General features: G+C 42.1%; 2 protein-coding genes across 6 annotated transcripts in view; both read left to right on the forward strand.

The window, feature by feature from the left end:
* clip2 (CAP-GLY domain containing linker protein 2) overlaps positions 1-14822 on the forward strand; it is a 38102-nt gene extending 23280 nt beyond the window's left edge. For 2 of the 3 annotated variants that reach the window (XM_030437157.1, XM_030437159.1), the window contains 9 exons: positions 590-892; positions 1738-2313; positions 2403-2460; positions 3639-3722; positions 6300-6456; positions 10188-10347; positions 11001-11189; positions 12284-12347; positions 12437-14822. In XM_030437157.1, coding sequence (XP_030293017.1) covers positions 590-892; positions 1738-2313; positions 2403-2460; positions 3639-3722; positions 6300-6456; positions 10188-10347; positions 11001-11189; positions 12284-12347; positions 12437-12453 — 1608 coding nt within the window. In that variant the 3' untranslated portion in view covers positions 12454-14822. The remainder of the gene's footprint in view (positions 1-589; positions 893-1737; positions 2314-2402; positions 2461-3638; positions 3723-6299; positions 6457-10187; positions 10348-11000; positions 11190-12283; positions 12348-12436) is intronic. The other variant, XM_030437158.1, reaches the window with a different exon arrangement.
* A 4069-nt stretch (positions 14823-18891) lies between these two features.
* Positions 18892-24777, forward strand: part of gtf2ird1 (GTF2I repeat domain containing 1) — a 40129-nt gene continuing 34243 nt past the window's right edge. For all 3 annotated transcript variants that reach the window (XM_030437154.1, XM_030437156.1, XM_030437155.1), the window contains exon 1: positions 18892-19294. The gene's annotated coding sequence lies outside the window, so the exon portion shown is untranslated. The remainder of the gene's footprint in view (positions 19295-24777) is intronic.

Consider the following 24777-nt stretch of genomic DNA (forward strand, 5'->3'; position numbering starts at 1 on the left):
TGCACGTGTTCCTGTCTTTGAAATCTCACACAGTTTTAGATCTTTACTGAGTCTTAAGAGAAGACGGTGAAACAAACAGGAGCTCAGACGACGTTCAGCCTCGGCTACAGAAATCCTTTCGGTCCGTGTGTGAATTATAGATCTGTCAGCTGCGTCGCGTCTGCAGGACAGCGAGTCCTTTGTGTCACAGAAAACAGAAACACACCTGGCTTCTCTCACCGCCTACCTGCACAGCTGCAGGTCACAGTCAACACCTTTTATCCTGCTCGTATCATTTGTAGTGAAACAGAAAGATAAAGGTCTCGTGTGTCGGAGCCAAACTGTCACTCAGTGTGTCGCCGTCCCTCATCAGGATGTGGACTGATTATTCTCTGGAATGCATCTGACCGTCTCCGATCCTCTCGAGGACTCTCTGGGTTTTTCCTCTGATTTCATTTTTCCTGATTTCTGTTCTTTCAAGTCGTCTTTTCTTTTGAATGACGTCGTTCTGTTTGAGGGGCTCCACCTGTCACAGTAATAAGGTCATTCTTCTTCCTGTCAGATGGTCGTTCAGCAGCAGTGACCGCCCATGTTGTTTTTGTCTCATCAGCAAACCACGGTTGAGGAGCAGAGTCGCATCATGCAGCTGGAGACGGAGCTCAGCCTCCGGAGAGCCGAGGTGGAGAAGCTCCAGGCTCAGCTGAGACGATCTGACGCCGACAGCGAGGCCACGGCGGGGTCCGACACCAAGCCGGAGACCTTCTTGAAGGAGGGCGGCGAGTTCAAAGAGAACCAGCAGGAGGTGGAGTCGCTGAAGGTGCTGCTGGATAATAAGAACCAGGAGATCAGTGACATGAAGAAGAAGCTGCAACAGGCCGCGAAGGAGAACATGGAGACGATGGACAGCTGGAAGGTATTCTGCTGCTGTGCACGCCTTGTGACCCGACGTAGACGTTCAGAGAGCTTCAGCAGGGTCACAGAAAGCTCTGTGATCACTGATGACAGATTAATCAATAGTTACATTCAGAAATATTCTGTGAGGATTAACAGGTGGCAGTAGAGCTGAGGGGGAAAGCCGACATCAGTAACAATGTTGATCCAAACATTTCAATCAGGATGAATTAAAGACTAAATCTGTATTCTGCTTCAAAATCAAAACAAGAAACAAAGTTTGTTCTACAGGTAGTTGAGTTGTGATCCTACATTATCTCAAATGTTTCCAACAATGTTCAAACCAGAGAAATCCACAAATTTCCTAAAGATAACTTTTAGACATTAACTCGTCTGTGGACTCAGCAGAGAGTCTGGTTCTCTCTGAGACGTCCGGACGCCCGCAAGGCAAATGAGAATTATCTTTTGCTGGTGACCCATTTTCTAAGTCTGATCAAAATGATCTTCTCTCCTGTTCATGACTTGAGAACTGGTTGGAAAAAGACAAAATAACTATTCAAGTTCCTTAGAAACGTTGGAATTCCCTCCAGATCTTAAGTCATAAACTCAGGAGAGAAAATACTTCACATTTAGAAAAATGGATCACAATAAAAATCTCTGAGCTCTCCTCCGGTCGGTGAACGGCTCCGGATCAGAGCAGAATCTGACGAGACTCCGGGTGTTTAGTCCTCTAGAAGTTCTGGATCTGCACCGACTCTACCCGGCCCTCCACACACAACATCTGGGAAACATCTTGTAACATCTTGTTTTGTGAGTTGAATGTTTTCGCCCGTTCAGTCCGATAACTCGTCTCTCTTCCCTCTGCAGGCTAAATTTGACACTTTAGTCAGCGACCACCAGCGCTCCCTGGAGGAGCTGAAGGCCTCGTTGAGCGGTGATCATTCGGATCCAGCAGGACAGGAGCAGGACCCCCAAGAGCTGAGAGCCACTCTGGAGGGCCTGAAGATGGAGCACCAGCTGGAGATGGAGAACCTGAAGGCCAAACACAAGATCGAAGCCGCCATTCTGACCAAGGAGCGCGAGGACCTGTGCTCCCGTCTGCAGGAGGTGAAAGAGCAGCTGACCGACGGGAACCAGACGTGGAGGACCAAGATGGAGGCCAAGAGCAGCAAGCAGGCCCTGGAGGAGGCGACGGAGAAGCTCCAGAAGGCGGAGCGGAGGCTGGCGGAGATGGAGAAGCTGCAGGTGGAGCAGGAGAAAGGCACAGGAGAGCTGAGAGAGAGACTGGAGCTGTCGGAGAAGAAGATGACGGACTACCAGGCGCTGCAGAAAGCCCAGGCCGAGAGCCAGGAGGAGATCCAGAAGCTGGAGGAGAAGCTGAGGGTGACGGCGAACCAGCTGCAGGCCATCCAGGCCGACCGCTACACCACCCACGATGCTAACGTGAGTGTCTGAAGAGCAGCGATAAGAAATCCTCTCAGTCATTTAACATGCTGCTCCAGTTCAGCCTACTCACTCTGATTCTGCTGCAGGTGATAGAAGATAACGAGATTTCAGAGGAGAAGATGAAGCTGAAGCAGAACATCGAAGGTACCAACGTCTGTTCATGGTCACGTGTTCTGATCCATGTTGTTCCCCCCCACGGGAAAACTGAGTGTATTCATTTAATAAGCAGCTGATCACAGTTCACCGTTCTGTCTTCTTTAACATGTCGACTACAAACCTTTAAAAGAAGAAGTTTAACATTTAGTGAAGAGTTTGATGAAAAGATGAATTCCACTCTGATAACTGTTTATTTTACTGTTACAGTTTTAGTAGAAACTTGATTTATTTTAGTTGAACAATAGAAGAGTTTAATATTTTAGGAAATCCTCTGAAGCTCAGTAATTCACTTTTTGTATCTTTTTTAATTCAATTTGCACAAAACAAAAGACTAAAAACAACAATTTGCTGTTTTAAACAGTTTGAATGTTTCTTAGTGAAGCAGAAGTTTTGTTTTTTTAACCTTCAGACAAAAGTTTGATTTGAGAAACACTTTTATTTGCTCTGTGTGGAGACGCGACTCTCCTGTCCGTCTCCACGTTTAATACCGATGTAATCAGGAATAGTTTTATATTTTATAGAATACTGTCATCGTTACAGAACAGAGATGCTACATTTCTCAAACTATCCAAGTATTTGACCTCATGTAATGAGGCGAGACTGTCAGGGAGGTTAATCTACCAACTGTGAGCAGTTTTTGTTCATCTTGTATTTGGAAGAAAAAGAAGAAAAACTGCCTTTATTTCTGTTTCATAGTTCATAAGATTTTACAGCCTCCTGCTAACTGACAGATAGAATAAAACACTGTCAGCAGCCACAAATAATCAATTTTCTCCACGTTTTTATGATTAAAATGTAAAAATAAATCAGGCTGTGAGAGATTTATGAACAAAGCCCTCAGTGAAAACCTTCAGAATATAATTATTAATCAAAATGAAAGTTTGAGTCTGATTAAAAAAGTTAATTTTGAGGAGATAATTGTGTAAAAATTCTAATAACATCCTGAAACTTTCCCAGTCGATTCCTCACATTAAAACAATTATCGCAGGTTTTCTGATATTTGATGTCTGAATATTTAAATGAAATATCGACTAGTTTGCATAAAGACGACATGTTATGGAATCATAAATCTGAAGGATCGTCTCCACATGACCAGATGACATGTGACTTTAAACTGCAGCGTTGTTGTTTCTTCAACGCTTCCTGTCGTTTTGTCTTTTCCTCAGAAACGATGGAGAAGTTGTTGAAAAGAGAGAAAGAGGTCTCGACTCTCACGTCGCAGGTCGAAGCCCTCAAATCTCAGATGGCAGGTAAATGTCAGCGTCTCCACAACAAGTCCAGCAGTCGTGAACTCTCACAACCTCTCCCGTCTTTTCTCTCAAAGTCTCTCGTCTCTGAAAGTTTAAATCTGCAGAGAGCTCGTAGCTTCTCCCTGCAGCTCGTGTTTCACTCGTCACGTTAGAACAGGAGTGAGCTGGCTGTAGTTCTGTTGTTCTGGTTCTGAAGATGTGACACACGTCTTGTTCGGTGAAGCTTCGGAGATGAAAACACACTCATTAACTTCAGTTCGACAGGAGATTCTCACAAGAAGGATTATTCTAATTTACCTGAAACTCTTCACATGACAGCGTTAATATTCGTCGCATATATATGAAAAATTAAAAGATGTTTTATATTTGGAGCCGGTCGTTTGTCTGTCTCTGTGTGATGGAGCCTGTTTTTCATCGGGTTCAGGAAAGTTACGACTCGTAGTGTTTCAGTTTGTTGCAGATCAGATGATGTCACGTCGCTCTCTGTGGACTGAATATTAGATTCAACTCTTTAGTTCATCACAAACAAATTAAATCACAATTTCTAATGTTTCTGCACTCGTTTCGTCAACAAAGTGAAAACTTGTCGAGCTGTAATAAGATTTATTGTAATAAGTCTGAACATTCAGCAACAACTATTTAAATGAATTCATGTTGTAAACGATCTTCAGGGTTTGTTTCATGTTCAGGACAGATTTGAACCTGATCCAGTGAAAATCAATTCATGTATTTTGGAAAGTAGCTAAAGTTTCCTCCCTCTCACTGGCTGTGATATTACTGTTATATATTTCAGTGGTTTTATTTACAGGGTCTTAAAAAGTCTCAAATTTGACAATCTCAATTTTATTAAATCTTAAATACGTCCATATTTTGAATATAGGTCTTAAATTACATTTAGTTAGGTCATAAATATGTACGTTTGAGAATTTATCTCCGTACATTTCGCCAGTTCCAGAAAAAGACCTTGACTGCAGAATCTGCTACAATTACGGGAGAGTATAAATTTAACAAGTGTTGGCTGAACGACCAGAATTCAGCTGGTTAAAAACCTGATAATGAATCTGAAGCGCAGTGAACGCTCTGGAAGAGAACCCTCAACCTGGACTCACCTGGTGTCACACTGTGAGCTTCTAAACGTCTCCAGCGACGTCACGCCATCACACACTTCTGTACGCCTTTGTCAGCAGGTCCCGGTCCAGGTTCGTCCAGTTCTGCTCGACCCGAACTCTGCGCCTCCTCTCTCCTCCAGTGTGATGTGAGAGGAGGTCTGCAGGTGGATGTTTGTTCTGTGTTGACTTCGAGGTTTTTCTATCTGAAACCTACTGAGACAGTTTTTAAAGGTCCAGCTTGTTGTGGTTTGGGTTGTTGCAGACTGGATGATGTCGTCTTGTTCCTCAGCTCAAACATTTGTTGGATGTTCAGGACAGATTTCAGTCTGATCCAGAGTCGCTGGTGCTGCTGATCCAACACTCAGAGACTCACTAACATGACGTTTAGCTCCGAGCGACACTCGATAGAGACGCTCCCTGACATGATGGAGAGGTTTTGGTGAGCCGGTCTGGACCGACTCTTTGTAAACTCATCTTCAGATAATCTGGATGGTTAGTGTTCGTCTGCGCAGCGCTCCTTCCTCTGCGTCGTGCTGAGTTCACTGCTCGGTGGATCGTGTTCGTCTTCGCGTTACGTTCTTTGATCATCGCTGAGAAATCTGTCGACTCGCTGTCTTCTGAAAAAACATAAAGTTCCAACACATCAAAAGAGCCCAAAACACACTTCATGTAGTTCAGATAATCAGAGTGACACTCTTTGAAGAATAGATTGTGAATAATTTAAACAGAGAGCTGAACAATGGCAGGCACAAAGTGAAGAATGGTTTCATTAGTCCTCTCTGCTCGCTGCTTTTTAGAAAATAAGATTTCAGCGGTCCTGAGAGCTCAGACCTGGTTCAGCTCGGCGCTTTCCTCCCCGGATGCCTCAATCCAGTTTATATAGTTATTAGTATGAATTTCAATCATCATGTTTCCGTCTTTGTGGAGTCTCGCTGAGCTGCAGGCCAGGAAGAGACCGCAGCTCGGGAGGAAACCGTCTTGATTTAGGGAACTCCAGCTGCTGCAGAGAAACTTTGAGACGCACAGAAAGAGAACGAGGTTGTTAAAGATGTGCTGGCTGCAGAAGTTAGCATGCTAACAGCTAGCATCCTCACAGCCTCTGTAGCTCAGAGGTGACAGTATGACAGCCTGTAGCTTCAGCTGGAGATGTTAAAACAAGAACATAACCTCACTAAATGTGAAGAAAGGAAATATTTTGACATATATTTTCCTTCTAAACGGAAAAATACAACCGTCCACCGTCCGAACTGAAGTTTCTCTCTATGACTGAACTCAGTTCCTCTTCCTGGAGCTCTCAGCCACGCCTCCTGACCTTCATGAATAAACATCTGATTATACACTGCTTATTAATGCTTCATAAGAGGAGTAAACACTCACGAATGGCTGTAAAAATATGAATATACGTTATAAAACATTATGAAAGCTGAATATACAATAACACCCGTCTGCTTTCCTTCTCGTTCGTCAGCCCTGGAGACCAAAGTTCGCTCCGGGGAGAAGAAAGTCGACGCTCTGGCCAAGGAGAAGCTGCGTGTGGAGGCGGAGCTGGAGGCCATGACCAAGAAGTCCCATGATGCCTCGGGGCAGCTGGTCCACATCAGCCAGGAGCTGCTGAAGAAAGAGAGGTGAGGATTGATTTTACCATCTGCCTCGGCACTTAGAGCCGACTGTTATATAAAAACACATTATTTAACGGTCTGCTAATGGACGGAGGGTCGGAGCCTACAGGCACAGTATTGATCCGATCACACAGCTTGTCAGGCTGAACAGAATTATTTGGGTCATACTGTTTAATTCTGTAATGTTCACTCTGGATGGAACCTGCTGTGGTTGTTATCTTCACCAGCAGGAGGCTTCTTCTCCTCCGCTCAGAGAAGAACTTCATGTTTCTTCTGAGTGTGTCAGCATTTCACTGCATTTAAACTTCTGAACGACTTTAAATACACATTTCCAGCTCAGGTGGAAATCGTCACCAACTTCCACTCTAATTTGAAAACGTTTCCGTCCCACAAGGGAAATTAGTTCTGTACATTTACAGGCCTCGCAGTAAAAACAGATGAATGTAAAAGAAGCAATTATCTGCACAAACACAGCGAGCGGGACGAGATCTGGTCTCACAGCAGCAGACGGTGTTAACAGCCTCATTATGAATATAACACTGTTCATGTGATTACTTATTCATGTCAGCTGTGGGGCTCCGGGTGCTGCTGACGCTGGACCGACACAGCGGGGTGTCATGATGAAATCAATTAAAACTGAGGCTGCCGGACAAAGTCAAGAATTACAAGAACTGGGAAATATCTTCAGCTACATCAGGAGTATTTTAGAGCACATTACATACAAACATATATAATATATAATAATATGACAGACATGTTTCAGCTCCTCCGGTCGATGAAGTGTCCTCAGGCAAACTGTTTATATATTAATATATAAATGCAGATATTCACTATTTTCTATGCCGATGGATTGAACACATCTGCAGACTTATGACAGTACGAGAGAGATGAAGAAGATCTGGTGATCCATCCTGTAACTCAGGTAGAAGTCGCAGCTGAGCTCTGCAGTAACACAGAGGTGGACTTCAAACACGTGACGAAGGACACGAGCTGAAACGCGTCGGTGTAACGAGGTTGTTCTATATTACTACAAGTGCTGCTGGAGACGTTTGACCTCTTCAGACTTCTCCAGGTGACCAGGTGAACCCAGAAACACCTGCTCTGCTTCTGCACAATCGCTTATCACAACTACAAACATCTTTTCCTCACCAGAATGTGAAGAAGTTCAAGATTAATCACTGACGCTTCTTTAATTTACTGACCTGCAGAAGTTCCCTGGAGATGTTTTACAGAAATCAGCAGCTGTTTAATAACTGTTGTCTGGAAATTAAACCATGTTGAGGCACATACAACAAGGATTGTTGTGATCTCAGAGAGATTTATAATATGTTGGTAATTGCCAACTTGTCACCAGTCAATCCTGCTCAGATTAAACATAGAGGATGGATCAGGAGAATGTTTTTCGTACCGGAGCGATAATCAATAACACATTTTACACTTCAGTGATTCCCTGAAACGATTGAGGAGTTACAGTCTACTGACGATATTTTCATCATACAGTCAGATAAAACTTCTCTCAGGTTTCGTCACTAAAAGTTTCACATTACAGGTTCAGCTCAGTTGATGGTTGTTGGTGAGAAGACGCAGCTCTGAGTGTTTCTGCTCAGCTTCTGTCAGCAGCTGCAGGTAATTAGTTTCTGTCTGCGGCTGAAAGATCACACTTCTGTCGCTGTAGTGGCAGCTGCAGGAACAACCTGTGCACCTCATTATTTTAACATAGTTCCACCTTTTCAGTGTGTGACTGCCAGCTCTGCACAGACTGCCATCGGCCAGCAGGTAACACGGTACAGGTGTGACGGTAAACCAGAGGCCGCTGGGTGTTTACGTCCGGCAGAGACCTGAGCCACGTCCACCGCTCACACCACACTCAGCAGCTCCTGTTGCCTCACTGCCAAATCAGTAAAACTCTGATAATTGAGGTCATAATTTCTCCAGCCGGGTGTGAAGAGAAGGTTGTCGCGGTGTCGCTGCAGACGTGCAGCTCTCTGCACCAACAGATCGCTCTGATGTCACATTATTGGCCTTCTTACATTACACAGTTATTACATTACCGACGGTTATGATGTTAGTAACTGCTGTAAGGCTCCAACACAACAGCCTCCGGCTACAGCGGGATGTGTTTCTGTGTATTATCGCAGCAGCAGCAATTATGTTGTATGTAATAAAAGTAGTGTGTATACTGCAGACAGCATCAGTGCAGTAATCAGTGAGTGTCCCCTGGAGGTGGAGTTACTGGATGGAGGCATCATCAGCTCCGTTAATGTTCCTGCTGCTCCTTCAGTCTGCGACGAGCTTTAAGGAAAACAGACAATTAACAAAGGTTTTACTATCAGGTCACGTGGTCCAACAGACACCAACACTGATGCAGTCGCTGCACGAGTCGCTGTGGTGACTCCAGCTGGGTCGACTCAGGCCCGAGGCGCTGAAGGAAACAGTGAAGGAGGTGGAGGACGTTTCTGCACTTCTGTAAAAACTAACAACCTTCAAACATGAAAGTCAGAGAGGTGTCGTCGTCCACAGAACAGTTCTGGAGCTTCACAGTAAAACTAAATAACTGCAGCAGCTGCAGACTTGATTTAACACATCAGATGGATCCGTGCAGCTCGTCTGCTGTGATCACAGTCTGCAGAACGTTAAAGATTTAAACCCAAGATGTGAGATCGAGATCTGTGCAACTGGAATCAAATCAAAGTCCAGTTTGAATGATGTGTGTTTGACGATGAGTTAACGAGGCGATCAAGCTCATCTTAGTTCAGTCAGAGAGAGAAACCGTTTATTTTCCGGTTTCTAATGAAAATAGGTGTCACAATATTTCCTTTCTTGAGGATGTGCACACACAAGAAAACAATACAAAACCTCTTCTGGGGAAAAGTCCACAAAATAGAAGATTTTTCCAGTTTTTTAATGAACACCTGCACACAGTTCTGTTCTGCTACAGAACATGTGTGATAATATGAATATCTGTGTAGCACTGAGATGAACAGCTTCAGTTCTTGAGAAACCATCAAATATGGATGTTACAGCGACGCTCCAGTGAAGGTTTCCTCATAACAAAGGGTGTAAATCTGGTCTCAGAGCATGTTGTGCTCTCTTCCCTCTGCAGATGAGCTATATGTTGACATCTGAGTGTTTTTAGGATGTTTATTCCGTTTTAAATCAAGTCTCCAGCTGCTTCGGTTGTTTAGTTTTACTGTGAAGTTTCAGAAATGTTCTGTGGACGACTGACTTTAAAGGGAGGAGAAGGAGACTCAGTTTATTTTGGGTGAACTGCTCCTTTAAAAGCAGCAGTTACTGACTTCTTGTCCACTTTGGGGCAGCAGACACGAGGTGTGAACACGATGTTGGTATATTAACTTCTTCTACGTCCCTTGTTACACATTCGATGCATTATTAATATAAAGATATTTGTTGAGGATCCATCTGGAGGGACTCGTGTGTGAAATAAATATATATATATATATTTATATATCTTGTGTTAAACCAGCTAACCTCTTTGGGTAACATGTGGTGTGTTTGATGTTAGTATGCAGGCAAACAGCCAGAAGTCACAGATTGTTTGAGATGTACTGGGATGAGTCCGCCTACACAATCCCCACTGGTCAGACCAGATCACTTATTATTCACATAATGAGCTGGTATCTTTGAAACGATCGTGACCTCGCTGCTCGGTGGAGAGGTCGAGTTCACAGCGGGAAAAACACACGTGGAAAATTGGTTGTTGTTTGTCGTCCTCCCAGGAGTCTGAATGAGCTGAGAGTGTTACTGCTGGAGTCTCACCGCCACTCTCGGGACATGGAGAAAGATCTGACCCGGGAGGTGCACAAGGCCGAGTGGAAGGTGAAGGAGCAGAAGCTGCAGGAGGACATCAAGACGCTGCGCGAGAAGCTGCTGCTGCTGGTGAGAAGACGCTCATCTGCAGTTTAACACATTCACTCTTCTTCTTTCCCTGTTTAATCCTCAGCAGCTTCTGTTTGCACAAAACGTTTCCCCCACAAACCTATTATTGGTTTAGGAGAGGTTAAGCATGGAAAAAAGCTCACTCCTCCATTTCCCATCATGCAATGTGATAGCATCTATTTGTTTAACCTGATGTTTCCACACTGATAACTTGAGACTGCCTGTCAAACATTCTCCAGACTTTATGATCGGTCGGTCAGTTTCCTTCCTCTTAATGACGATTTGTTTCCTTTAAAGTACATTCACGTTTCCACCAATCAACATCATTTCTATCATCGTCGACTGAACCATGATTTCACCTCACTCACACATGATTTTAAAGCTAGAACGAGGCCTCATCAGCATGATAGTCGGGAGGATGCAGTGTTAAGATGGAACATAAACTGCACAGAGTCGTATATCGGAGCTGGTTAGTCTTCGTTCACTGAGATATAAAAGCAGCTGTTGGTTCATATATTTTCGAGCTGATCCCTGAGAGGAAATATAAATATGAAAATGTGCTCTTTATATGCGAAGAGTGAATGTTAATCTCATATACTGGAGCATGATGTGAATAATTTAGCTCTTATCTTCCTGCCTTGTTTGCGCTTCAGGGTCGTGAGCGGTCTTCACCCGACCACCGGCGGTACTCCATGCTGGACCCCTCGGCTCTGGACTCGGAGGTGAACCGCCTCCGCCAGCGACTGCTGAACACCGAGGACGCCCTGAGGAACGCCCTGGAGCACAACCAGCAGGTCGACCAGCTGGTCCAGGCCATGCGCCGGCATCCAGAGAAAAGCCCGGTAAGACTGAGAAGAAGCTGAACTGAAGCTTTATTGATCTATTTTTACGTTTGTGTTCTCTTAACCTGCTGATGTTTGTGAACACACAGTCAGTTTCAACTGATCCGACTGCTGAACTTGTGACCTCAACATCACCAGACTCCCTTAACAAATCACACAATTGTGAATGTTGCTGCATTAGAAGAAACTCTAAAAATGTTTTGAATCCCTATTTCTGACAGATTGTAATTCATTGGTGCCTTCTTGTAAATTCAGCATTAAATGTAACTCTCATCCCCAAGTCACCAGACTCCCTTAACAAATCAGCGAATTTTAGGAGTTGTTGAGTAGCGTAACACTTTATAAAGATTATGCAACTATATATATGACAAATTCTAACTCATGGTGTCCTTCTTGTAAATTCAGCATTAAATCAGAACATGAAGCCAACTGTCATCACAACATCACCAGACTCCCTTAACAAATCAGTTAATTTTAGGAGTTGTTGAGTAGCATGACACTTTATAAACATTATGAAACTGTGTCTGTGACAGATTGTAACTCATTGTGTCCTTGTTGTAAATTCAGCATTAAATCTTTCAGCTGAAGTTGTTTGTCTCCTTGTAAAAAGTGTCAGTTTGTGGCAGCATGTCTGTACCAGCCTGTCTGCTTCTGTGTCTAAAGTGCTAAGTCTTACCTGCCAACATTGATCAGCTGTTTGAACACACTGTTTACACTGATTTCACCATTTACACTCCATTTATGAAAGAAGAAACATGTTATTGATCTAAACATGTCACATGTTACAAAGACACTAAACAGGAACAATATAGGCTCCTTCTTTGTCCCCGTGGAGAAAGTCCCCAGACTCCCTTAACAAATGTGTCAGTTTAGTGAGTTGTTGAGTTGGAGACACTTTATAAACTCTGTGAAACTCTGTCTCTAACTCATTCTGCATTATTTGGACCTTCTTGTTCATTCAGCAAATGTTCTGGATGAACTTCTTTCTGTCTTTGAGCAGAAACATGGAGTCTGTTTGTCTCAGTGATGTTTATTTTCCAAAATGTCTAATTATTCATATTATTTCTCTCTCGGTGTGTTTTTATGTTTTTCAGGCTCATGGTGCAAATTCATCCAATGGGATCCACCACCAGGAGTCAGACATTCCTCCAGATGTTGGTATACCTTCACTGTATATTACCCATCATGCATGAGGAGACATCACTGAGGCCTGTCGCTGTTAAGACGTCTTGTTCTTTGTGTTTCAGGAACAACACTGATATGAGCAGAAGAGATTAGACTGGACTGGACGTGCAGAGCTCCACATCTCCCGATCCTGCGACGGACGCCTGAGGAACATTTCAGTTTACAGTTAAAACCAAAACAGCGAATCTCTATCTCCAGTGAATTTATGTGTTTGTTGCAGAAAGCACCTATTAGCCAATCATGACGACCGCTTAAAGTACTATAAGATGTAAACAGGAAACACGGACGTGAAGAGATATTATCGGTACAGCTCCTGAGAACAAACAGGCGGCAACTTCTGAAGCTTTACTCTAGTTAGAAAGTTTGAATCTTCAAGTTGCCGAGAACTCTGCGACAATTCAGAACTTTGATCCGGCTGACGGACGACGGCGTGAGGAAGTGAAGAACTGGGTCTCAGTCGCTTTCTTTCTTTTTATTTATTACTTTTACTTTGCTCCTCAGCTTTGTAATACTCCTCTGTGGCTGAGCTGTCCTGGCCAGTGAGACTCCGACTCTTTCTGTTACTAGCTCGGCTCGTTGGTCACCTTAATTGAAACCTGAAGAGAGGATTGTTCTGAACCCGCAACATCATCTCCTCTGAGTCTGTTCTGAAGTTTAACTCAAACAGTTACACACAAATGTTTTGGCCCAAACTTTACTGATGGACTAACGTTTAGACGTCAGGTGTGTCGTCATCGAGTCAGATAATCCACATCCCCTCAAATAATCCTCCTGGACTGAATCCAGTGAGGGGAAACCCTCAGTGACAGAGGGATTCACATCCTCTGAGGCCCGGTCCAAACACACACCAGTAGAAATAACCTCCGTCCACACACCTGAAGACTCAGATCACATGACCGTTCAGGTGCACTGGGTGTGTGAGTTTCAGTTTATACAGGAAGCAGATTATAAACTCTGGGTGGTTGTATTTACTCGTTACCTACATTAGTTTGTTTTATCAGTGTCAGGTATCAGCGCCGGTACCGAGGAGACGGGTCGACGTCCATTTGTGTCTCTAATGTAGAGAATATAACTAAAACACTCCACGGTGTTATAACTCACATACCGGTGATGCTTTGTACACTGAGACCTGATCAGGAAGTGAACGTGTGTCCAGGTCTTTTAGAAAAATCCGACGTTTAAAGAAATACACAACGAGACTTATTTAAGAGGATGTGAGTCTGTGTTGTTTGACTTCAGTCTGTTAATGACGTTTGTTGCCTGAATCCATGAGCCCCAGACGATCCTGAACCTTGTCTCTGAAGTCAAGAGGCACTCTGTTCTGTTTCAAATCTCACGTACAGCCGCGGATCATACTGAAAAATAACCATCATTTTCTGTCTTTATCGTCTGTGAAGAAGCCTGTGAGGCACTCAGCTCTGTCTGTCTGACTCTCATCACGATCAGGCTCGAGTACTCCTGAAGTATCCTCAATAATAATAAAAATCACTCTGATCATTTCAGGGTTATGTTCTGCTCTTTATGCACAAAAGGAAGCCTCTGTAAAAAGATGGAGGTGGATTCACAGCACAGAGCCGAGTGTTTGACTTCATTATCACACTTATATAACGGCTGGTTTTCAAAAACAGGATTCGGTTTTCGTTTGTTGAGTTTATTGAGTTTAACACTCACTGCTCCTGTGATTACTCACAGTGTATAATCAGTAAAACTGTCATTGACCTCAGTGTTCAGAATGAGCAAAGACAAGAGTCGTGTGTTCAGGCTCAAAAATCAAGTGTTAAACATAAAATATATATCGAGGTGTGAGCGCTGTCGGATCACGAACACTTCTGTTCAGTAACACAACAACTGCGTACCTGAATGTTTGGATCAGCACGATATCGATCAGTCCTCTCTTCAGGTGTCAGCTGAGGTGACCAACCTCCTGAGAAAGTAGTCCCTGTAGACACTGCACATCCTTCCAGGCCTGATATTAATGAGCCTGGAGGTCTGAGGTCTGTTTGTACGATGAATATAGTGACTTACGTTAATCTCTGTGTGACCCAGCACACATCTCACTGTCTCTCTTATTTAACTCCATCCACACACACTAGTATTAATTCATTCCATGTGGTGTGACAAAGCGGCCCGATCTGACCCGTTGTTGAGTTCTGAAGGGCGGCCACAGGAGCTACAACCCAAAGCCCAGATGTAAGATGTTTGCTTCGACGTCTGGGTTTAATTTGAGAACATGTATAGAATTTATACTGTCAGTCTTCCAGTTATTGTTTGATCCATCTGTCGGCCGTTTGCAGTTCTGAGTCGCTGTCGCTTTACAGGAGAGACGTGACCCGGATACATTTCACATCGGATCTCTTGTACATGGACTTTTGAGCTGGAGGGCTCAGAACCCTTTGGATTATTGCTGCAATGGTTTTGGAGATTGAGTCATTAAATATTAACAATGTGTGTTCGGGCTGCTGGTGTTTTTATTTCACACTCCTGCAAACCTCTGTCACCTCTCTGCTCGGTTCTGAGGGCAGCAGATATGAAGGTGTGAGTCGGGTTTCATGCTTCTGACACACACACACACACACACACGAACGGGCCGGGCTCCTCGGTGCTGAAGAGGAAACACTCCGACTGTTCTGCATGTTTATTTACGCTCTGTGGATTTGTCTCCTGCAGATGCTCCTCGTCTCCTCGCTGCTCTCAGTAAATGTCAGGTCTCATCCTCTCGGCCCGGGTGTTTGCCGCCGGGCTGATCGGTTCTGATGGTGACATTTGAATAAACAAGTGATTACTTACATGCAGAAGCAGAAAGGTGCAGGAAGAAATGTAGTTTTAGCTCCTGGTGAACATAGATGACTTTATATTTCTCTGTGGTTTGGAGGTAAATCTGTCCTGAACAATAAGGTCCAGATTGTTTTTGAACAAACAACAAACACATTTCAGGGTTCTGTTTGGTTCTGTATGTTAACAGTCAGCTACAAAAAGATGTCTTCACGAGAGAAAAGGTGCAGGAGGTGTTTCAGTGTGAGTCTGAGGTCCAACATAGTTTAATTTAATATTTAATAATGTTTGTGGGTCCAAAACATTCAGAGAAACTGACCAGATTACAGTGACAGTGGATTATATTCATGTTTTATACTCAAATCTTCAAAACCTCTTCTGATCTAAATCATCACTGTGAAGTTACAGAGCTCTGAAAGTATCCTAATAAATACTTTTACTCTCTGAGAAACTTTCCAGGGACACATTCAGGTATTTATGTAACCAGTATCAGTAATCAGTAATCAGTAATCAGTAATCAGTAACCAGTAATCAGTAACCAGTAATCCCTCCATGAGGATGAACATTTCAGAACATTTCATTTTCTTCACAGTCAAACAGAGTTGCAGCGTTCTGCTGAACACCTGAAGCAGCTGGAGACTGATTTCAAACGTCAGGTGTCTCCGTGCAGCTCGTCTGTCTTCACCTGTTTAAATCTCAACTCTTCTCTGCAGCTGCTGAGATTAAACGTGAAGATTAAACATTAACCTCAGACGTCGAGTCAAGTCTCAGTTTGATCATTTATAACTTCACTCAGCAGAAACTAACTGACTTAGTCGGAGCCCCAGACGTGACATGGTCAAAAAAAAATCCAATTGTGGCCACAATATAGCTATAACATGCACACCAAATACTAATTTGCGGCCACAAAATAAGTATAATGTGTGCACGAAATACTAATCAATATTATTAATGTAATTCCTGGACAGCTGGGTAAGCAAATCGAGCGCACCCTCTCTAGAAACTGCAGTAGCCTACGTGATGTCCTTCAGGTGAGCATCTTTTCTTTCATTATCCTGCATTATACCTATTACCTGGCCACAAATTAGTATTCGTGCACATGTTATAGTTAGATTGTGGCCACTTTAATTAATATATTTTTTTACCATGTCCTGTCTGGGACTCTGTAGACTCGAGACTCGACTCTGACTTAATTTCATGTTTTCATATTAGTTTGTCTGTCGGTGTGTAATTAAGTGATGAGGAGGGAATATTTCTCGAATGTTTCCCAAATGTTTCCCATATGTTTCCTGAATGTTTCCTGAATGTTTCCTTATTGTTTCCTTATTGTTTCCTGAATGTTTCCTTATTGAGAATAAATTACTCTTAATAAACAAAGTCACTTCACTGTTTGACAGGTGAGATAAATAAAGTCTTTATTATTTGTACTAACAGCTGATCTGTTCTCTGTACTGATCAGAACTGAGTCACCTGTGTGGTGTTGACTAAGTCGGTCTGAAGTGGATCAGTACCAGGCTGTCAGAACCAGCCCCAGCACTGTGAGCAGATTAATACATCTATGTTGTGGTATTTAATATATTTTTTATTTCAAGTGGAAGCAGATCTGGCGTTAAAAACAAAGACATAAATATATATTTATATTGAAATATCTTGAAATACAATGAAATACAATTAATATGTATATTAATTAAGTTACTGTTCGATCAAACAAAGAACATCTTCCATGAAACTTAATTTTACTTTTTGGGTGAACTTGTCCTTTAAGATCTTCGTGTTGTTTGTGAATATGTGCAGAAAAACATTTATTAATTACTTTTAATCTACTTTTATATAATAAAACTGAATGTTTCATTCCATTAACTGCTCTCAGACTAATTATCTGTTTTTAATTGTGACGTCTTTTTTATTCTTACGTCACTTATTTGTTATATTTAATCTATTTATTGTCATTTATTCATTTTACTGCTCATAATCTCATTGATATGATGCACTCTTCTAATTATCCTTTACTGTTTTTACTGATTCATTTATTTAAATGTTTTAATTGATTCATCTCTTATTATTATTTTTCTTCTTCTCTCTATTGATTTTCAGTTTTATAACTTTTATCTGATTTGTCTCGACTGTTTATTCTGTTATATTCAGTTTCCTTCTCATCAGCGCTTTGTAAACTCTGTTTTTAAAGGTGCTCCATAAATAAAGTTTATTTATTATATAGAACTGAGGTGAAAGTAACCAGATTATTGTGATGCAGTGTTCATCTTTCATTCCTTTAACTGCTCTCAGACTAATTATCAGTTTTTAATTGGGACGTTTTTTTTATTCTTACGTCACTTATTTGTTATATTTAATCTATTTATTTTCATTTATTCATTTTACTGCTCATAATCTCTTTATGTTGTTCATACATTTGATGTGATGTTGTCTTCTAATCACCCTTTATTGTTTTAAGTATTTTATTTATTTAAATGTTTTCTTCTCTCTAGATTTTCTCCAGTTTTATCACTTTTATTTGACTTGTCTCGACTGTTTATTCTGTTATATTCAGTTTCCTCCTTCTTCCTACTTTTGTAAACTCTTTTTTTTAAGGTGCTCTATAAATAAACTTTATTTATTATATAGAACTGAGGTGAAAGTAACCAGATTATTGTGATGCAGTGTTCATCTTTCATTCCTTTAACTGCTCTCAGACTAATTATCTGGTTTTAATTGGGACGTCTTTTTTATTCTTACGTCACTTATTTGTTATATTTAATCTATTTATTGTCATTTATTCATTTTACTGCTCATAATCTCTTTATGTTGTTCATACATTTTATGTGATGTTGTCTTCTAATCACCCTTTATTGTTTTAAGTATTTTATTTATTTAAATGTTTTCTTCTTTCTAGATTTTCTCCAGTTTTATCACTTTTATTTGACTTGTCTCGACTGTTTATTCTGTTATATTCAGTTTCCTCCTTCCTACTTTTGTAAACTCTTTTTTTTAAGGTGCTCTATAAATAAACTTTATTTATTATATAGAACTGAGGTGAAAGTAACCAGATTATTGTGATGCAGTGTTCATCTTTCATTCCTTTAACTGCTCTCGGACTAATTATCTGGTTTTAATTGGGATGTCTTTTTTATTCTCACGTCACTTATTTGTTATAGGCTATTTAATCTATTTATTGTCATTTATTCATTTTACTGCTCACAATCTCTTTATCTGTTGTTCATTCCTTTGATGTGATGTTGTCTTCTAATCACCCTTTATTGTTTTAAGTATTGTATTTATTTAAATGTTTTCTTCTTTCTAGATTTTCTCCAGTTTTATCACTTTTATTTGACTTGTCTCAACTGTTTCTTCTGTTATATTCAGTTTCCTCCTTCTTTCTACTTTTTTAAACTCTGTTTTTAAAGGTGCTCTAAAAATAAAGTTTATTTATTCTACAGAAATGAGGTGAAAATCAGCAGATTATGGTGCTGCAGTGGATTATACAGGATTATGTTTATTGTAAAGGTGTGTTGGATGTATGCAGGCTGTCTGCTCCTCCTCGGGATCTGAACTTTACCCTATATTAAATCTATTTTCAGATATCAGAGCTTTGCATACCTGTCAGGACCGTGGAGCTGCTGCGGCCACTAAAAATAATCCGGCCGGTGTTGAGCCTTCATCTGCGGATCTTTGTCAACGAGCAGCAGTGGAGCTGAGCTCTTTCTCTCCAACTCTCTGCTGATTTAATAAGAAATCATTCCGGGAATATTTGCTCTCCGTGCTGCAGAGTGCAGCCGGAGGGTTTTTCCAGAGGTTCCTCCGTTAATCCTGTATGTAAATCGCAGCCAATAGATGCTGTTGTTGAGTTGGGCTGGGATTAGCAGGAGGCGAATGAGTTTCAATTTTACTGGATTACAGAACAAAGAAAGGGGAAAGGGACACCCTGCTCTGTTCAGGGAAAAACAGAAATAAACTTAGATTAAATACACTAATAAGAGACTGTGAGTGCGGCCGTCGAAGTCCACAGTGAGATGATCCGGATTACGATGTTTTAGCAGACGCTGCGGCGACATTGTGGATGTGAATTGAGAGCGTTTCTGATGGATTAAAACGGGGAATAAACCTATTCCGGGATTGACAGCAGCAACAAGGCTATTTAATCGCTAATTACGGTGAGATTTGGCTGTCTCTTTTTATCTTCATCAACTCTTCAGCAGTGTCTTCTCATGAAGCTTGTCGCTTTCTGTGACTGTACGAGCAGAAATTACAGATTATAACCTCGTTTCTGGACTGGGGGAGGAGATGAAAGGAAAGTGCTAGCGCTAGCTAGCAAGACGGCTAACGCAGCGGAGCTAACGACTTTAAGCTAGCTGGTGAGCTAGCGCTGCGTTATTATGATACCGTTAGCTAATTAGCCAGCGTTGATTAGACAGACAGACGGTCAGAGGCAGAGAAAGGTCGTTGTTAGCCAGCAGCTCGGTGAGAATGAGGCGAGCCTGTCTGACACCTTCTGACTGAATGTTAGCCTGAATTTATGGTCATGAAACAGCGTCTGTCTGCTGCTAAATTACCCCTCACAGTGCTAACGATCAGTGATAAGGTTACCGAGCTGCCACAACAAAGCAGCTAGCTGAAGGAGCTAAACGACAAACAGCACAACACGTTTAAACTCCAGCTGAACACACAAAGATCACAGATGAGCTCAGGCAGCCTCCTCACACTGAGGGAAGGAGCTCAAACTCACACTATAGATCACTGATTGACTCTTATATTTGATTATAATCTGGTTTGTCCAATCAGAAAACATCTGATCCTCTAAAATCAAAGTTAAATCACACATGCATCGTGTTTGCTGTGAGTTATTGTGGCAGCAGAGACTGTGAGGGTGTTTTCTCCTGACAGGACTCAAAGTTAGTCAGCTGTCTTCACCACATTGTGTTCACGGGACTCATCTGGACTCACGTCCTGTGTTTATGGCCGTCGCTCTCAGATCTGTGATTCCCCTCCACTCTCATGTGATGTCAGTTTAACAGCTCTGCTCCTGCCAACACAATCACAAAGCTCCAGTGTGAGTCCTCCATCACATCACATCCACTCACAGGTGGTGCTGTGAGGTCACACCTGCTCACACCTGGTGGTACACACAGGTGTGACCAGGTATCTGTTAGTTAATGACCAGTGATCAACTTTATTAACTGTTTATTGACTGTTTTTGTGGCTGTGTTGATGATGAGGACTCTTATAAACACACTATAATCACTGTCAGGAGTTCAAATGTGTGAATGTAAACCTCCTAATGTGTTTGTCAGTTCTCATATTAGTAAAATAATAACTTAAGTATCTTATTTTGGGTCTGAACTATAACTTAAACCATAACATCATGGGTTTGCTTTGTTTCTAACTATTGATAACCTGTCAAATATAAAGCTGCTACGATTAAACGTAAAATTAATCACACCTGTTTTTATCATTGATTAATACATGTTCTGGTTTCTTTCCTCGCTGGCAGTAAACTGAAGATCTTTGGGGATGAAACACTTATCAAACAGTTATTTTCATCGTTGATTATCTTCTCAATTAATCCATCAGTCGTTTGGTTTGTTAAAAGTGATAAAAAGTCGATCAGTGTTGATCAGTGTTGTCCACAACTCAAAGATCTTCAGTTTGCTGTCAGAGAGGAAAGAAACCAGAAACTTTCACATTCAACAAACTGAAGTCAAATAATTTAAAACTTGAAAGGAAGAAGATAGTTTGGAGATTCAGTTGATAAATCTCTGAAACAGTGTTTTTGAATTATTATCCAGATAAAGTGTGTAGAAGTCATCATTGCTGTGATTCATCCATTATCAATAATATCAATCGATGTGTTGCTTCAATGGAGTCAAATCTCGAACTAATCGATCAATAGATTAGTTGTCATCTGTTGAAGTGATGTCTAACACTGACACACATGTTCTGGTTTCTTTCCTCTGTGACAGTAGGATTGATTCAGTCACATCTGAGGCTGTTAGTGGGCTGATCATCAGGATCAGGTTATTGATCGTTCAGATGATGCTCCTGTCTTGTCTTGGCTGTTCAGGTTGAATCCAGCACGTAGTCGGACCCGACGCTCCGTCACATCTCTGTTTATCTGCTCTCAGGCTCTTTGTTGCTGATTAAATCCTTCCTGGCAGCGCAGCAGTTAAAAATCATAGCGTGGTGATGACGGGTTCCCAGAAGGCCGCAGCCCGCGGCGCTGGGTGTAAACAGCAGGATTATGTTGTTGTTTGCTGTGATGACATGTTGGGCAGCTGCTGTCAGACCACACCCTGAAAACTGTCGCAGACACGTCAAAACTCTGGTCTTACTTTGTTTTAACGAGCCATCATCAGTCGCTGAAGGGTTTGTGATGTCTGCACTGGTTCACATCATGATTCACTGACTTACAGCACTTTGACCCGTTACCTGTGTGGAGGTGCTGCACACCTGTGGGACTGTGTGTGGGGGTGTTGGTGCTTGTATAGGCGACGATTGACTGACGTCTGTGAGACTCGGCTGGTTGTTGTTCTCACAGAGAGGCTGATGATCAGATGTTCAGCAGTTTCTTTGTTATCGCTCTGTGTGTGTCTTCAGTCCGACTGCAGATAAAGTTCATTTAAACACGTTGAGCTGTTTGTCTCTGATGCAGGATCCAACTCACTGTCCCGCCCACAGCGTCACTGTCTGATCGATTACACATCACAGTGATCAGCAGTGACGAAGGTTGTCTAATAAATGTAGAGGAGAGGAAGTAGAACAGGAAATACTTGAATGTAGGACCTGAACATTGTTCTCCTACACAGAACCTCCAAATATCAGTTATCTTATATTTGGAAGTTCTGTCTCCTCGATTATTTATAATCAGTATCAGCTGAAGAAACGTGATTGGTTGCACTGTTGTCACGATATTCTAACTTCAATACAATATCATGAAAAATATAAATTTTTGATCCTTAATGAGGAATAATAGACACGACTTTTGGGACAGAAAGTTTCAGTTTACCAGCGACATTATTAACAACTCCGATGAAAACTTCAGCAACGAATGATCATTCTTTTTGTTTATGAATCTGTCGATTAACTTCTCGATTGATCAGTGAGTTGTTTGTTGTTGTAAAATGTCAGAACATGTTGAAACATGTGGATCAGTGTTTCATCCTCAACACAAAGACCTTCAGTTTACTGTGACAGAGGAAAGAAACATGTTCACATTGACGGAGACTTATTTATAATCCATTATACAAATAGTTGTGGATTTATTGAATAGTTGATGAGTGATCGATTGATCGTCAGCTGTGCAGAAACACAAACTCCACGTGGTCTGTTGTGAAACAGCAGAACAGGAAAAAGTCGTCTGTAGGAAGACGAGACGTTCCTCGTGGAGTCAACACACTGAGTGTCTGTTTACATCCTGTGTGTGTGAGTGTGTGTGTGTGTGAGTGTGTGTGTGTGTGTGTGTGTGTGTGTGTGTGTGTGTGTGTGTGTGTGTGTGTGTGTGTGTGTGAGTGTGTGTGTGTGTGTGTGTGTGGAATGCATTTCCCTCTTCATAGACACACTAACAGTGTTTGTCGCTGCCACCTGTAGATAAGTGGATCAGTGTGAAGGAACTCGTGACGCCTTCACACTCACAACACACAAACACACAACAGATCCACTCAGAACAACAAGATGGCCGCCCGGCGCTGAGAGCCGCCTGCAGCTCCTCTGGGCGCCGTCGGCCTCGCCTCAGCTGACGGAGTGAATGTCACGCTGCTCCGTCACAGTGCAGGCGCTCATCCTGGTTCATGAAGTGTGAGATCTCACCTGGTTCAGCTCAGCCTCCTGTCAGCCTGCACACCTGTGCAGGTGTGCAGTTGTTCAGATGTGCAGGTGTGCAGGTGTTCAGGTGTGCAGGTGTGCAGGTGTTCAGGTGTGCAGGTGTGCAGGTGTGCAGGTGTTCAGGTGTGCAGGTGTGCAGGCAGGGGATCGATTCATTAAACCTTCTGCAGATTATTTTAACCAGATGTTTCTCAGCTCGTCAAACGAGGAGAAAACACGAGTGATCTGAACAACAAGAAGATAATAAAGTTGTTTGTTCACTTTAGATTGCAGCTGCAATGATTCATTGATTAGTTGTCTACAATTGAATTGATGAGATCAATAGTTTGATAATCGATCAGTTGTTTTGAGCGCGTTTCTTCTCTGATGTCAGTTTGTTAAATGTGAATATGTTCTGGTTTCTGTGACGTAAACTGAAGATCTTTGGGTCGAGGACGAATCACTGATCAACAATCATTCCACAGTTTATATCCTTTAATAAAGCAACTAATCAATTAATCCACAATTAACTGACACATTAGTTAGTTGCAGCTCTACTGATGTGATTGATTTGAAGAGGAATCAGTGTTTACAGCTTCATGCATCACAAGAACGATTATTTAAATGAAATCATGGACAAATGTTGTTATTTGATACATTTAATGAGTTCTTTGTAAACAGAACAACATCATACAACAACACGTCACAGTCGATATTTCAGCGCACACGGAGATACGATTGATTGATTATTAATGTTTTCAGCAGTCATGTTTAAAACAACAAACAAACTACAAGTTTGGCGTGAAGCAGGTTACGTTTGAATCCTTTAGTCACGTTTGGTTCCTTCTCAGAACCTCCAGAACCCCCAGAACCCTCCAGGAAGTCCAACTCCTGAACTGCTTTTGCTGATTCCAAGATTTTTTGTTTTATTTGAACGTAAAAACCTCCGTGGTCACCTTGGCCATCCCGTACAGATATTATTCACTACCTCTTGATCACATTACAGACTCTAAAACAGGTTTTATGAAGTTTCTGAAGAAATCTGAATTCCCCTCGAGGTTTGATCCAAACGACTCTGACAGTTTGGCCGAGAGTTTAAGACGCAGGAAAAATGCCAACCTGCAGACTTCATCATAAAACATCAATAGAAAGGTGTAGGACTGCTGCTAATGATTATTTTTATGATCAATCTATTAATCATTCAGCCTATAAAATGTCCAAAGTGACGTCTTCATATTGCTTCTTAGTCCAACCGACAGTCCAAAGCCCAAAGACTCGAAACTAAAGCAGTAAATCTTCACATTGAAGCAGCTGGAAGCAGAAAGTGTTCGACTCATGTGAACAACATGAATTGACTCTGTGCATCTTGTTGTCTTCCACTGCGTCTCGATGAACACTGTTGGTTTCTGCCGATCATCTTTTTAGCAAACACTTCTCTGAACATCGAGTCGACGGCGTCAGACTGAAACACGCCCGTCGCTCCCGCTAACGAGGCCCGCCGGCTGATTTTGGCGAGCTCAGAGAATAAGCGGGCTTTTGTCAGAGTGACGGTTTGGATGAAATCACAGCGAGTCGCGTTGGCTCGTCTACAAAGTTTGCGTCATTCACCGTCAACAGAGCAGCAGCAGGATTTACATCTGAGCCTCTTGTGCCTTCTCTGCTCCGTGAGCGTTAGAATGGACTCGTGTCTGCTGCTTTATTTGTCGCTCCGGCCTGAACTGTTCAGTATTCACTGAGAGCCGTGACGGGACTGTGACATTATGCTCGCTCTGGCTCTTGCAGAGCGGTTGACATGGCGTTACGGCGAGGCTGAGCTCATCCCCGCCGTCCTCTGCCTTTT

Source organism: Sparus aurata, chromosome 13 (genome assembly GCF_900880675.1).
Source record: "Sparus aurata chromosome 13, fSpaAur1.1, whole genome shotgun sequence".
Taxonomy (NCBI): Eukaryota; Metazoa; Chordata; class Actinopteri; order Spariformes; family Sparidae; genus Sparus; species Sparus aurata.